This window comes from Sceloporus occidentalis, unplaced genomic scaffold, assembly GCF_023333645.1.
Source record: "Sceloporus occidentalis isolate IW3139 unplaced genomic scaffold, rSceOcc1.0.p SCAF_1, whole genome shotgun sequence".
Taxonomy (NCBI): domain Eukaryota; kingdom Metazoa; phylum Chordata; class Lepidosauria; order Squamata; family Phrynosomatidae; genus Sceloporus; species Sceloporus occidentalis.
Genome location: NW_028316981.1, coordinates 65027017 through 65041502, shown reverse-complemented (window position 1 = coordinate 65041502; position 14486 = coordinate 65027017). Strand labels below are relative to the sequence as shown.

The 14486-nt window shown below is 41.7% G+C and overlaps 1 protein-coding gene across 13 annotated transcripts in view; it reads right to left on the bottom strand.

Moving 5' to 3' along the window:
• Nucleotides 1-4624: 4624 nt before the first annotated feature.
• Nucleotides 4625-14486, bottom strand: part of LOC149321504 (RAF proto-oncogene serine/threonine-protein kinase) — a 142073-nt gene continuing 132211 nt past the window's right edge. For 8 of the 13 annotated variants that reach the window (XM_089523294.1, XM_089523303.1, XM_089523316.1 and 5 more), the window contains 7 exons: nucleotides 12071-12247; nucleotides 11603-11649; nucleotides 10203-10321; nucleotides 9766-9906; nucleotides 7996-8043; nucleotides 7337-7471; nucleotides 4625-5784 (listed from right to left, as the gene is read on the bottom strand). In XM_089523294.1, coding sequence (XP_089379420.1) covers nucleotides 5644-5784; nucleotides 7337-7471; nucleotides 7996-8043; nucleotides 9766-9906; nucleotides 10203-10321; nucleotides 11603-11649; nucleotides 12071-12247 — 808 coding nt within the window. In that variant the 3' untranslated portion in view covers nucleotides 4625-5643. Of the gene's footprint in view, nucleotides 5785-7336; nucleotides 7472-7896; nucleotides 8044-9765; nucleotides 9907-10202; nucleotides 10322-11602; nucleotides 11650-12070; nucleotides 12248-14486 lie in introns of those variants that run through there. The other 5 variants (XM_089523337.1, XM_089523350.1, XM_089523322.1 and 2 more) reach the window with 4 other exon arrangements.

Below are 14486 nucleotides of genomic sequence, written 5' to 3'. Positions count from 1 at the left end.
AGAGCAGAAAGGGTTCTCCTCCTCCCCGTTGCCACCGGGTGTCCTTGGGGCTTGAAGCCCCAAGGACACCCCTTTTCAGACTGCGGGGAAGCGGCCTTTTGCCGCTTCCCCGCAGGCTGGAAAGCGTCGGATTGGGTCCTCAGAGGCTGCCGTTGTGGCAGCTGAGGCCCTGATCCAGCGGGGAAAGGCCCAGTTACAGGCTGCCCCAAATGGGCGGTCTGTGACACGCCAAAGAAAAATAAGGATTGGCATGCTATTCTAAATCTGGTCAATCAGTTTGTCAAAAACCAGAAGATTAAAATGGAAACTCCTCATACAATCCTGAAGAGTATTTGGGAGAAGGATTATCTAGCCCCATGGCGGCGAACCTATGCCACACGTGCCGGAAGTGGCACTCCAGGCCGTTTCACCGGGCACGGGCCCTTGGGGAAGGAGAAACAGGCACGCACGTGCCCATTCCTCCTCCTCCCTGCCATTTTCGGGCCTCCCGCTGTCTCTCAGAGACAGCAGGAAGCAAGAAAATGGCGCTGGGCAAAAGGAGCCAGAGGCGGGTGCGTCTGGCTCCTCCTCCAAGCCTTTTCCCGGCCTTCAGTTGCCTATTGGAGACAACTGGAGCCTGGGAAAAGGTCGGGGGGGGCAGGGGGAGCGACCAGCGCATGCCAGTTGCTCCTCCCCAGAGACGTTTCCCAGTCTCCAACTGTCTCCAGAAAGACAGCTGGGGGCAGGGAAAGGCCCCTGAGGAGCAGTGGCGGCGTGCCACATCCTGGGCTCTGCCGCGGCCCTTCCTTCCTCGGAGCTCTCTCCGGAGAGAGCTCTGGGAAAGGAAGGGCCGTGGAGCAACCCAGGATGGCGGCATGCCACGTCCTGGGTTCCGTTGCGGCCCTTCCCTCCTCAGAGCTCCCTTTGGAGATAAAGCTCTGGGGAAGGAAGGGCCCTGGAACAGCCTAGGACAGGGGCGTGCCACGTCCTGGGCTCCGTCGCGGCCCTTCCCTCCTCGGAGCACCCTCCGCAGAGAGCACTCCAGGGAAGGAAAGGCCGTGGAGCAGCCCAGAACGGCGGCGTGCCGCGTCCTGGGCTCCGTCACAGCCCTTCCCTCCTCGGAGCTTCCTCGGGAGAGCAAGCTCTGTGGAAGGGAGGGCCCTGGAGCAGCCCAGGACAGCGGCTTGCCATGTCCTGGGCTCCCTCGTGTCCCTTCCCTCCTCAGAGTTCCCTCCAGAGAGAGAGCTCTGGGGAAGGAAGGGCCGTGGAGCAGCCCAGGACGGTGGTGTGCCAGCAAACTGCGGAGGACAGTGCGCCATCCTCCACAGCCCATTTGCCGTCCGACAGCCCCAAAAGGGACCCTCAGGGGCCGGCAAACTGCGGAGGACAGCGCGCTGTCCTCCACGGCCCGTTTGCCGGCCTCTGACAGTCCCAAAAGGGACCCTCAGCAGCCAGCAAATGACAGGGGGAGGAGCCAGAGGCTCCCTTCCTCTGAAAAGTCCCACTCCCTGGAAGGCGGAAGCCTTGCTCCTGGAGAGCAGAAGCCCCGCCCCCGGCACCCAGCCCCCATGCTGGGGGTAGAAGCCACGCCCCTGGTACGCGAACTGGAAAAGGTTCGCCATCACTGATCTAGCCTCTCTCAACCTCCTGAACTACTGTATATTTAAAAATTCAAATACAACTCAGCCACAGGAAATATCTTGGGTTTGTCTACCTGGATGTTAATTGTCAGGACCAAACTCTCCCATTTGATCTGTCTGTCTCGCCTCAGGTATTGATCAAAGTGTTGCTTGTGTTAGTCACACATCTGAGAAAGCACAGAGTACATGTGTCCCCATACCTAGATGACCTGTTGTGTCGTTCACCTTCTTTCCTAGGGGCAATGATTTTGAGAACACCATGGAATGCTTAGGCTCTCTGGGTTTGTGGTCAATAGGGAGAGAGTCATCTGATCCCCATCAAAAGGTTGCAACATCTGGGGAACATCACAGAAATCAAAGCGAGCTTTGTTGAGCCTTGCTCCATGGTCACAGATGTCTTGGTCAGGTTGGACATATCCGTAAAAGCACAATGGGAAGTGTGTGCCCTCAGATCACTGAATGCCAAGCATCTGCAGGGTCAATTACACTGTCAGGTAGATTGGCTGAGAAGAGAAAGAGTGGATCTGAAAGAATGGAGTCTCAATTCTCTTGTGTTATTCCCAGAATGATTCAAAGATTTGGCATTCCTTAGATGGAGATATTTGTTTCACCAGACAAGATGCATCCCAGGTATGTGCTGAAGTTTTGGACAAGGGGAGCTTTGGCTTTTGACACTCTGACTATAGCATGGCTGAGGGTGCTATGCAATGCTTTCCTACTGATACCCCTTCTTGCAAGGAAAGTTTGAGTGGAAAGTGCAGAAGTGACTCTCACAATGCCTTGCTGGCCTCACAGGGCATGGTTTACAGACATGGCCAGACCTGTTGAGCCAGAAAGGATTATTTCCTTCAAATTGAGGCCAGTTAGAAGGTTGGAGGTTGAGTGACATAACTATTAGCTGAGGGATATCAGGAGGCTGTTGCGCAGACCGTTTTGTGAGCTAGAAGGGTGTCTACAAAGCATTTGTATGAGACAAATACAAATGTGTATCTGCTTTTTTGATGAAGTAAGCATAAAGATGTGCTCCCACGGTCTGCCTCGCTGGAGTCCATATTAGGACTCTTACAGGCAAGTCTGTATAAAGGATTGAATGCAAATACCTTTACATAACATGCCTGTTTTATGGTTTACTTTGAGATGAAAGAGAGGGATTGACTCTCATACCCATGTTCAGACATTTTTGAATAAAATCTTGTTATGTCATCTTACAAATCATCACTTTCCCACTTGGGATCTTCATTTGGTATTACCCTCATGGATAACAAAAAATAGAGGACCTCAAGTCCTGTTGTTCCCAATCTGGCATAGCCACGTTCATGCACCACCACTGGGTTTAATGGATGCTCAAATCTGTGGGCTGGCAAGATCTGACTTGTGAAGGCATTATTAAGGTCCCGTTTTTTTTGCTACTCAAGATTTTGACTTTGCTCTCAAGTTTTTGACCTTGACCTATTTTATTTTTACTAGCTGTTACTTCAAGCTTGTAGGGTCTCTGAATTAAGAGCTTTGCTGGTGCTCAAGGAATTATGTTTCACAAGGACTCAGTGGTTCTTTCGTTAGATCCATCATTTATACTTAAGATGTATTCAACCTTCTATAGGATCAATAGATTTTTGCTTTTCTGTCCTGAGCCTAAGACACTGAAAGAACAGGACTGGCACAGATTGGATGTGTGTAGAGCTCTGAAATTAGGTTTGATAGGATGGCTATTTTTAAAGTAAAATTATTTTTTCATTACAGGATTCTACTATGGGAAAGCGAGTGTTGACAGCCTCTCTGTCTAGATGCCTGAGACCCTGAACTGAGTAATAATAATATTTATTTACTTATACCCCGCTCTTCAGTCAAGGCTATCAGAGCGGCTTACAAATTGTTAGACATTTCTGTGCCCTCAGGTGAGTAGACTTATAACTGTAGTTCTGTCACCGTACCAGAAGGGATTTAAGCTCACTCTATGCATATTGCAGCAATGTCGGCAGCGTTGAGCACTGCAGTACCTCTAGTGGACATCTACAAGACACCTGGGCAATTTCTCCTTTCTTTATCCATCATTATAGAATTAAAAGGTTTGCTTCTGCAGAAGTGGACTTTGAGAGGTACGTCTTGCAGAAGGTGGTTTCTCAGTGAGGTTAATGAGGTTTAGGCCCACGCTGAGGAGATTGCTTGATTAAGTCCCAAAGCAAGGACGATCTCCCCACACTGCAGCAAAATGGGTCACTTGTACTTAACTGTTTAATGTGGTGATGGTACTTTTTGTGTTTGACTGTTTTCTGGTATTCTGCTTTGGTTTGTTGAGGCTACAAGTTCTCATTAGGAAGCAGGTTGAAGCTTGGTATTTTTTTCACTGTGGATAGAAGCTAACTCTTCCACTTTGGGCAGAGGATGCTGAAAAATTATTCAGGAAGTACTGCCTCTGGAGTATATGGGAGGAGCAAGACCCACAGCAAGGATTCCCCTGCGCCACCAGAAATCAGTAAGGGGACACACAAACAGGATAATATGAAACGGAGGATACAAGCTATGAAAACCCATGTGATTCCAGACCCAACAACAGTTGAAGTATTGCATGATACCTATTTCTTTACAATTTGTCTTCAAATATGGCTTGACATACGTAAAAGCAACTTTTGAAAGAGTTAAGAATTCTACTTCTTAATTTAAGAAGTCTGAAATTTAGACACAGGCTCTCAAGAACCACCTCTTCATAGACTCATTGCAGTGAAAAAAAATTCAGCTGAAATGGTGGTCTTGCCAGAACTGCACTAAGGCCAAGACTAGCTCCAACCTAATGTGGAGGGGCAATACACATAAAATAGCTCTACAATTTTTCCCCCCAACAGTGATTGTTTCATTACTTCTTTCCTTGCGCTTTTCTTGAAAAATATATATGCATATGGTAAAACTGGATTTTCTAAACAAGAATGCCATGACTATATAAAGCAGAGATATGTACTCATGCATTCCAAATATAGACAAATCTGTTTAAAAATCTACAGAATGATACCTTTAAATTTAATTTATTTTATTAAAATAAGATAATCAGAAGAACCTGGGTTTACAATAAATGCTTTTTCTTAAGAGTGATAAAAACAAAATTAGAACCCCAAATCAGCATCAGGAAAACCTGTATATGCCAAGTTTCTTTATAGTGCATCTCAGGAGAAAAAAAAGTTTCAAAACAGGCTAAAGGCTGCTTTTTGCAGAAATATATTGACAGTTATATTTCTTCTTTTTCTCCCATAGAACAACCGTTTCTCACTGGGCCCTCCAGGCACCAGAAAAAACCGGTCCAAAGTACCCAACAAGCTTCTTATGTTACTCTAAGATGAATGTAGCAGGATTGTGCTAGCTTCCTTCACTGAGCATACTAGTCAGAATATATTTCTCACCTTAAAATGAGCATTTTCTTCCTATGTGCAAAACTATCTGTGTTGGTTAAACTTAAAACACCAATGTTAAAAGTCATCTTGAGAAATGCTTAGAAGGAGAAACTTTCCACAACTTGCACTTCCCTCTTCCCTTAAGTCCTCTTTGTTGATGACCTCTAGCCTGAATGGCACAAAAGTCTTAGGAGATCAGAAGAACAGCACCGTCTTGCATTGTCTTTATCAAATGCGAAGCCATTATTGTTGCTATAGAAAAATACCAGTTCATTCAGCAGAATGCAACAGAGTTGAAACCAGCCAAAGTAGTAATCCTTTTTATTTTCCTTTCCTTTTCTTCTTTTTTTTTTCTTTTTTGCATGTGGAAAAAAATAAGGCTCAAGTGCATCTATAAAAAATAGCAATAGAACATCCTGTATACAGTCTGTTAACTCGTTCATACAATACACTGTAGAAAAAGGCAACATGGAGGTTTGTCCCTGTAGAATTCACATGGTAAAAATTCATAGCAGCTTGTTCTTAAAGCCGGCATCTAGCTGTATCCCATGCTGGCTTTGCAAACCCTTTATAGGCCAGGGCATTCAAAGCACAACTGCTATAACTGGTATTGGGGAGAACACTGGACAGTGCACAAAGATTGCCTAAAATACAGGCAGCTTTGTAGATGTCAATGTGCATGCATTGATGTCCTGTGTGTGGGTTGCACGGTGCAGAGAAGGTTCTGAAGCACTTCGGTTGATTTTGGGTAAAGAATGTTGCAGCAATTCAATGGAAGACAATATCTAGAGGAATAGGGGAGGATAGGAGACAAAGGGCGAAATCATTACTGTTTGAATAATTACAAATTCAGAATCACTGTTCTTCTCAGTATTAACTACATCAAGAAGTTAGTATAATTAGCATGTTATAAATTAACATCAATGTTCCCTTGGTCTAAATTTGAGGAATGGGATATGGACAGAAATTAACTGATAGAAATGTTTGCATCTATGGAATCAATGAACAATGATTTCCCTTTCCCACTGCAACCCTCTGTGTTTCCCATAAACTTGGTCCAGAGGACTGGCAACCTTTCAGAAGCTGGTTAACACAGGTGTTAATGGGGCTGCAGTGAGAAGGGATGGAGGAAAAAGGTTTGTCAAATTCCTTTTCCAGCACCCATGTGATGTTGGGATTTTACAATCTAAATTTAAACAGCAGGAGATAAAGGTGGGAGTGAGGAAAGGAAATGAAAGGAAAGAACAGGTAATGGTAGCATGCATACATGAGCAAACAGAGACACTGGTGTGAAGCAGACCGGCATAAATAGCTGGCTTCTGGATGTCTTGGGGGAATGTTGTACAGAGGACACACACACCCTAGATGCCTGGAAGCTGGCTTTAAGTTTCACAGTTGACCAAACATGGGCTGGCTTCCAGGTGCTCCGGTAGTGCAGCATTTATATGCTGCATGCCACCAGAGAGCCTTAAAGCTGGCTTCCAACCACAATGGCAAAGAAAAGCCAGCTTTTTGCCAGCACAAAAAGGAGTGGCTGTTTGCCGTTTCTTTTTCAGCCAGCAAAAAGGCAGATAGGGGCTGTGACGTGTGGTTGCTACGGCCCCAATCTGCCTTTGGAAGGGGCAGCCTGTTTCACCTCCTAGTTTTAGTTGATGATGAAATATGCACCTGGTGGGTTAGCAACTTCCTTCTACAGAAAACATTGAAAGCTGCAGTAACATCACAGATCAACATAGATCCAAATTACCATAAAAATATTACACTATATTAAACCTCCCCACATTATGAAAAAGTGGCCTGAGGGAAAACTCATTTATATCCTGCCTTTCTTCCACAATGGGATTCAAGGCATCTCATTCATGGGGGTCTCCTATGTTTATTTGCTCATTACTGTGACAATTAAAACAATGCCTTATAGATCCATTACAAAATGCTGCTCTTCAAAATGTATCCTTTATTCTCATATATCCTATATGCTATTTCTAGAGGCCAGATAAAGGTAAGAAATGGGAAGATATAGTTTACCAGTAGGGTAGTATTTATGCCAGCTCTGCCCACTTTCTTATGACCTTTTCCCATTTGTAAGATACTCATTTTCCTAGCCAAAGATGTCAGTGACAATAACTGGCAGTGATTACATTGAATTACACACATTATAACTCAATGTGTAAGTCTGTTATTAACATGCACGCATGCGCACACAAACACAAACATACACACACTCTTCACAGTTTGAATCAGCTTCTCCTCCCACCTTGCTTTATTCAAATATATCAACACTGTTTACTCAACACTGTTCATTCATTCTCTAAAAGCTTAAAAATCAACTGAATTTACCTGTGGGAAAAGAGGTCTTTCTTCTCTAACTTTCTTCACACAATCTGCAACAAGCCTTTTCATAGCTTTGGGGCAATTCTTATATAGTTTACTGAGGTCTGGTGATGCGTAACCACGACCAACCATGAAAATAATCTAAGAAAAAGCAAACAAAAGCTTTAGCAAATGGAACAAAGAAGTATAAACTACACGAAAAATGTTTTTTTAAGATAAGGACAGGTTGCTTACTTGTAATGGTATTTCTTTGAGTGGTCATCCGTGAATTCACATAAATGGGTCATACTGTGCAGGCACAAAATAACCCATTTGTGTGATTCGCAGAGACCACGAAGAAGAAACCTATTTACCATCCCATGGAAATACACAGAGCAGTTGCATGGGTTTTTATGGGAAAGGACCATGGCTCGTAGCCACTGTGTACAGAAAGATTCCAGGTTCAATCCCTGATATTTCCACATAAGGCATATCCAGGAAAAGCTATCTTTGTCTAGGGGAGGGAAGGATGATCTGATACTTTTCAGAGCAGCCAAAACATTAAAAAAAAATCCTAGACCACTGACTTTTTGTAGAAGACAATTTCTTAAAGGCCATTTCTGTCACTGCCACCCAGCAAAATTAGTTGCTCAGATTCACCCTGGTAAAGGAAGGAAGATACGCACATGGAAGCAGCTTGACAGATGGAAGTCTCCTGCAGACTGGAGATGGATCTGCATTGTGATACACAGGCCATTTTTATCTGGTTTAGTACAAGTTAAATCATGTACAACTGTATCCTATCAATGTACACTGAAACTAGACCTGTGTGCCCAGGTATTGCTGCCCAATACTTTTTACATACATTCTGAGTGAGAAACATGCCAGCTCCAACATGTTTTGTGCACACCCAAGCAATAGCTCTAGAATGTCATCTTGGGGCAGAAAAAAGTGAGTGCTAGTTGTTGTACTTAGATAAAGATGGCTGTTACCAACTGAGACAGCTGGTTACCCCAGAGCAGATGGGAAAATCTTTTAAATCATGTTTCTACTACTCAGGCCACCACAGAAATCAAAGCGAAGAAAACAAAACAAAATGATTGCCTAAACTGAACAAATTCAATACAGAACATGAAGTTCATCTTCGCTGAATGAGATAACCTGCTGAAGCATCTTCTTCTTCTTTAAAAAAAAACAGCTGCAACTGATAAGGTGGCTGACCCTAACACTAACAGTAAGAATGTATGAACTTCCTTACTGGATAGGATTTCAAAAAATAGGGATCTACAGGTTTTGCCTGCTCTTCTTAGCAAAACCAAAAATGAGAGTTGCCAGCTTCATTCCTTCTGGCAATGTGATGGAAATGAAGGAATGTCACATTTCCAAACTTTCCCACAGGAAAGGCTGATGGGGGAGCATTCCAGCTGCAGTTCATGCATGGCAGAGGGAGTTAGAGCCCCTCAGCCAAGCAAGGTCCAAAGAAGTCCACCACCACTATCCTTCTTCCCTGTGGAAAAAGAGGGGAACATAAAACTTTCTCGCTGTATTCACTTCACTTAAGGAGTGCTGCTACAAAGAAAGAGTCAAAGTTACCACCACCCTTCCTGGTCCAAAATAGAAAAGAGAGTAGAAATCATAATAGTTTGGCTGTCAAGCTACACTGTGTTTCCACTGACTTTAGAGATAAGAGAGATCACAGAATATGATAATGATATGGTTACCAAGACAATCCATGCTTACTACCACAACTTCAAACTGGGGAAAGTATTTGGTGCGAAAATATAGCACTTATAGAAAAAAGTGCCATATTTGCCATAGTGACTGTAATTGTTGCTAGTGTTCTAAGAACTCTTTTTAGCTACTAGATTAGTTAGAATCCCTATGAGTTTTACTGTAGCATGTCTCATTGATTTGAAATAGTAAGAGCTTTTTCAGGATAAACTTTCACTGTCTCTGAGCAGGTGAATTTAAGATGACAGAATGATGACAAGAAAGTACTAGATTTATAAGCAATTTGACAAGATAAAGCTAGAAAGCAGGGTCAACTATGTCAGTACCTGGGGAAAACACAGACCCTTGGAGATTAATACAAACTCCTACAACATGAAACCAATATTTCCCCAGTGAGCCAGATGGTTTAGGGGCAAAGATCCAGATTATGCTTTAACTGCATGTTTATTAATAATTGTGGAGTTAATTTAATATTTTTAAGTGCCCTGTTGCTAATACATGCTGTACATACAAACATTTATTTACCCCATGCAAAAGCTCTTAACTCAGGATGCACTGTCCATCAATTAAGCACAATCTAAGTTCTACTTGAGGTTTGTCATTTTCACCTCAGACAGAAATAACTGGAATTAAATGGTTTTTCACTCAATTACATTGTAGAGGAAAGTGAGATATATTAATGTTTTTTTTTCTCTAAAGATACAATGTATTATCAACAAACATACATTTCTCACCTGGTCTCTATTGTTAATATGGGAGTACGGCAGCTCTCCTGTCATCAGTTCATATAGCACTATTCCATACGAATAGACATCTGACTGGAAGCTGAATGGATTGCTGTCCTGCATTCGAATAACTTCTGGTGCCTTTGGAAAACAAAACATAAAAACAAATTAAGCATTCCTATTTTGACCATAAAATGTCTAACAGGGCAGCACAATGTCTAGCGGGGCACCACAAGGCCTGCATATTGCTCATCCCTGCTTTACTAAATGCCCTTGTTCTTAGTGATTAAAGGATAAGGACGAATACTATTTTAAATTAAACTGCGTATTAAAAAGAGTAAGACTAACATCATCAGTGTTAAATCACTGTTTTGTAATTTTATCTGTTCCAAGCAATTGTTCAGCTGTCTTTTGTTCTACACACATAAAATACTTACCATCCAGAGAACAGATCCTGTGGGCTGTTCCACCTGTTGTGAGCCACTCCACCTGGATTTGACTGTTGCTAAGCCAAAGTCTCCTATCTTCACTGTGCGGTCTTCATGGAGAAATATATCTACACAGTTAGTTATGGAACACATGCTGACCATCATTTGAGTTACCAAACACTTTCCTTACATTAAGCACAGAAGATAGCACATATTGTTTATTATTTACAAAAGTTAAATATTTTATGTATTTTATGAAATATTCACTATTAATGGAAATGGGTAAGTTGCCAGAATGTAACAAGTTGCATCCTTCATTTTTGCCACCTCATCCAACAAGACTGGTATTATGACTGCCTTTATTTTATCAGATCAGAGAGGTGCTGTTTGCCATAAGCTGTTCCGGGTTGCCTTATACTTGCCTTCCTCCACCTATGGGAGAGCCAGGCAACTATTCCATCCATTCCATATATGCCCTCCCCACTATATCTACTCTCTTTCCCTGCAAATTTCTGCTTCCTGGAAAAGCACCAATGTGTCCTCTAGGGACCATGGAGACAACTTTGCTCCTTTTAGGGGCTTCTTGACTATTTTAGGATCAAGAAAGGCACTTTTCCCATTCTGAGAAAAAGAAAGCCCCCTCCCCTATGTGGCAACTGCCTCCAAGATAGTGGAGAAAGGGCTTTTTCATCCATTTTACAGAATGTAGTCTCTTAATGGGCCCCTTCCCCATCCATGTTCGATGAGTAATATGGAGTTTCCACCAAAAAGGCCAGCAGTCCTGCATTCATTCTCTTTCTTTTCTTGCTGCTGCTTTTGATTTAGATGGGGCATCTTATTGTTGGGCCTCTTAATATGAACTGCTGAATAAATTATTTAACATGGGCATAACACTGATATTACTGATACTGGATATCGTCGACTTACTGGTATGTTTTATACTCATCAAATGTTTAAAAACATTTTACACAACTACTGAATTGTCAAATTTATATTGTAATGTATGTATGTTTATGTATTATGGTTTCTGTGATGTTTATTTTTCTATGACAAAATTTTCTCTGGACATGTAGCAAGTAGTATATAAATAAACAAGACTATTAGCACAGAGGAGGGTGCTGGAGACCAACAGGAAAGATGAGAATTTTTCACAGTCTATGCATTATGTGATTTTCCTCAAAAATCAAGTTGTGTGCTTTGAATTTAGAGACCTTGAAAGTATCAGTAGTTTCCAAACTAGAATGATATTAAAATGGCAACTAATTAATACACAGGTAATCACACATTTTTCTATACCTGGTACTTTTGATCTCATGTAATTTCCACAGCAAATAAATACCATATTTTTTTTTTGTCACTGAAAAGCTGAACATTGGCCAACAAAATTCCACCAAATAAGGAAAGGATACTATTTGATTTCATGTCTCTGTGTATTATATTCTTCGCATGCAAGTAGCTGTGAAGGGAATTCAACAAATGTGAATCTGAATGTATTTAAAATACAAAAAAATAAGTTACAGAGCGATTTCCTTGCTCAACACAAGCTGATTCTCATTTTGTCAGTTCTGGGAAATCATACTTCATGCTTTAGTTAAATGAATATTGTAGAAACAGATGATTTTATCCATTCAGAACCAGACAATGCTATTTTTACATCAATACCATCTCTGTAATTTCCAATATCTGGAAAACTTACCAAAATGTTGATGCTTCACAAATGGCATGAAGGGGAAAAAAGTATTCCTGAACACACGAAATGTATAATTTCTTGTAGAGCTATATTTCTTATTTCAAGCACTCAATCCCATTTTCACAACAACATTTTCATCAATTTGTATGCAGCAAGTTCTGCTACTGCAACTGTTAAGTCTACTCACTCCATTCCTTGTGCTGTCTGTCTTGCAATATCAATTCGCTGTAGCATCTGAAACTTGGTCTCCTGGACATGCAGATGTTTATATAGACTACTTCCTTCACACCACTGCGTGACAATAGCCAGATTATCTTTAGTCATATAACCCATGAAAAGCAAAATATTGACATGACGAGTTTTCCTAAAAGAAATAAGGAAGAGTTAACATTTTCAGATGATCTTTTTAACACCTTAAAATCCATTGTCTTGAGAACAGTGGACCATAAAAATGCTAAGAACTGAACTACAATTGCAAACTGTTTGCACAACAGTAATTGTCAAAAAGTTGCTACGGGAACCCTAACAAAACAAATGAACTAAATGTCAAATATCCAATATTTAATACATTAATTTTGACTTCTCACAGCAGGACCTGGAAAATGGTGCTGACCCTGTAGGATACCATAAGCCTCCTTGTCTCCTATTTAACGTTGATCTATTTTTTATTTCTTTTAATTTTGTATCCCACATCCTCCTAGAACAAAGGTAGCTACATGAACTATAGATAGGGTGTTTGGAATACAAATATACAGTATCATATATCTATGGCACCCAGCTTTTTCACACCAAAACTCCACCTGAGCTAGAATGGATCTTTGAATAGGTACAGAAGCCATATATGGGGTTGCAGAGAGAAAACATTTAAAACAAATCTTTTAGAATCCAGAATAAAAAAAATGAGTTTGGTAAGTTGGTCAAACCTGACTAGAGCACAAACAATTATTTGAGCCTGGACACTTTCTGCTATGGATAGTTCTCTGGAAATGAAACAGTTTTCTTCTGAAAAACTTGCTGATGCTTTACTTTTCAAACTGAAATTTTCCACTTTTAGAAATTTATCGTTTCATAAAATGAATAAAGGATAATGGATAACCATGATACAAGTCAAATTTATGTTGAATTACACAATATTAGTGAAAGGAAAAACTGAACCCACCCTGAGACACAACCACATTAGCAATGTCCAGCTAAAGGACCATTCACATTAGTGTTTTTATGACAAGTAGCTCCGTGGAGATTCATTGTTGCAATACCGAATCAAAGGTCCCACTATGTTTACCCCAATCAAATCTCTCTGTGGCAATGTAACCCTGGTGAAGTTCACCTTACAGTCGGCCCTCCCCATAGGCAGGCTTGCCTTCCACGGCTTTGAGCTTACGCGGAAGGCAAACCCCAGCAGAAATAATGGGGCACATACACACACCTCGTGAGCACGTGCCCCATTATTTTCTATGAGGCTTCAGCATACACTCTATCCCCCCCTTCGCGTATAGGGAGGATGGACTATACCATTTGTATCATGTTAAAATGAAGCTACCATTTCAATCATTCTCTTTTTTTAAATTGTCGATCAAATGATGTGCATCTATATCACACTGTTTGGCCAGAAGAAGATGGCAATGGCAAGCCCCTCAGAATAACCCTTAGCAAGAAACCCTGATATAGGTTAGCCTTGGGGGGAGTCACACTCTCTCAGTCATATAATAATATAATCTCTCAGCAATATTATTGGTTTGAGAGAGCTTTAGTTTGCTTCAACTTGGGAACAATCTGTTGTGGTTTTATTTCTTGGGAAAGAGGATAAAACAACCCCAGGGAAAAACTCAATCTTGGAAAAACCAGGTTAAGGTATCTCTAAAATTAGCATGCTAACATTTTAGGTTTTTGTTTTTTTTAATGTCAAGCAAATCATACACACCTTTGTCATTCTGGTGACATGAGTATTTAAAGATGCAGTCTACTGTGGTCATGCAATAGCAAATATGCACATAAACTGTCAAATTTTATTTTTTAAAAATACACTGACTAATGATGTTTCCAGGATAACACTCTCCCTGGCTTGGGTGAGCTCTGAGAAGAGGGGGGGGGGGGGGGAAAGCCAGGCTGTGCTTTGAAGAGACCACTTTCTAAAGTGTGGGAAGTTTGAATCCACTTCATTTCTGGAGCTGCTTTTTTCACTTCCACAACTGAGTGCCAAGAGGGAAAAACAATGGTGCTTGGCTGTCAGGGAGAGAGTAAAGGGGTGGGTAGGATTTGTCCCCTGCACATTAACCCCTCCCTCCTGGATGCCCTGAATAGGATTGGGAGCAAGTTCCCATTGGCTGCACCTGATAAAACCTGGTGTTTTGGAAAAGAAACAGGAAAAAACTCAACCTTGGAAAAAGCAGGTTAAGGTGCCCCTAAAATTAGCATGCTAACAGTTTCATTCCCCTACCACCTTCAAGGAGGTTTACAATCAGTACCGTAAAAGATGCTTGAATTTACTATCCTCAAGACAATAAAGACTTCTGCTGTAAACACGAATTTGAATGCAGAGCCTCCAGAAGATGGAAGGGCTTATCAGCAGAGGACTTTACTTCCACTAGAGCTGGGAGGCAATT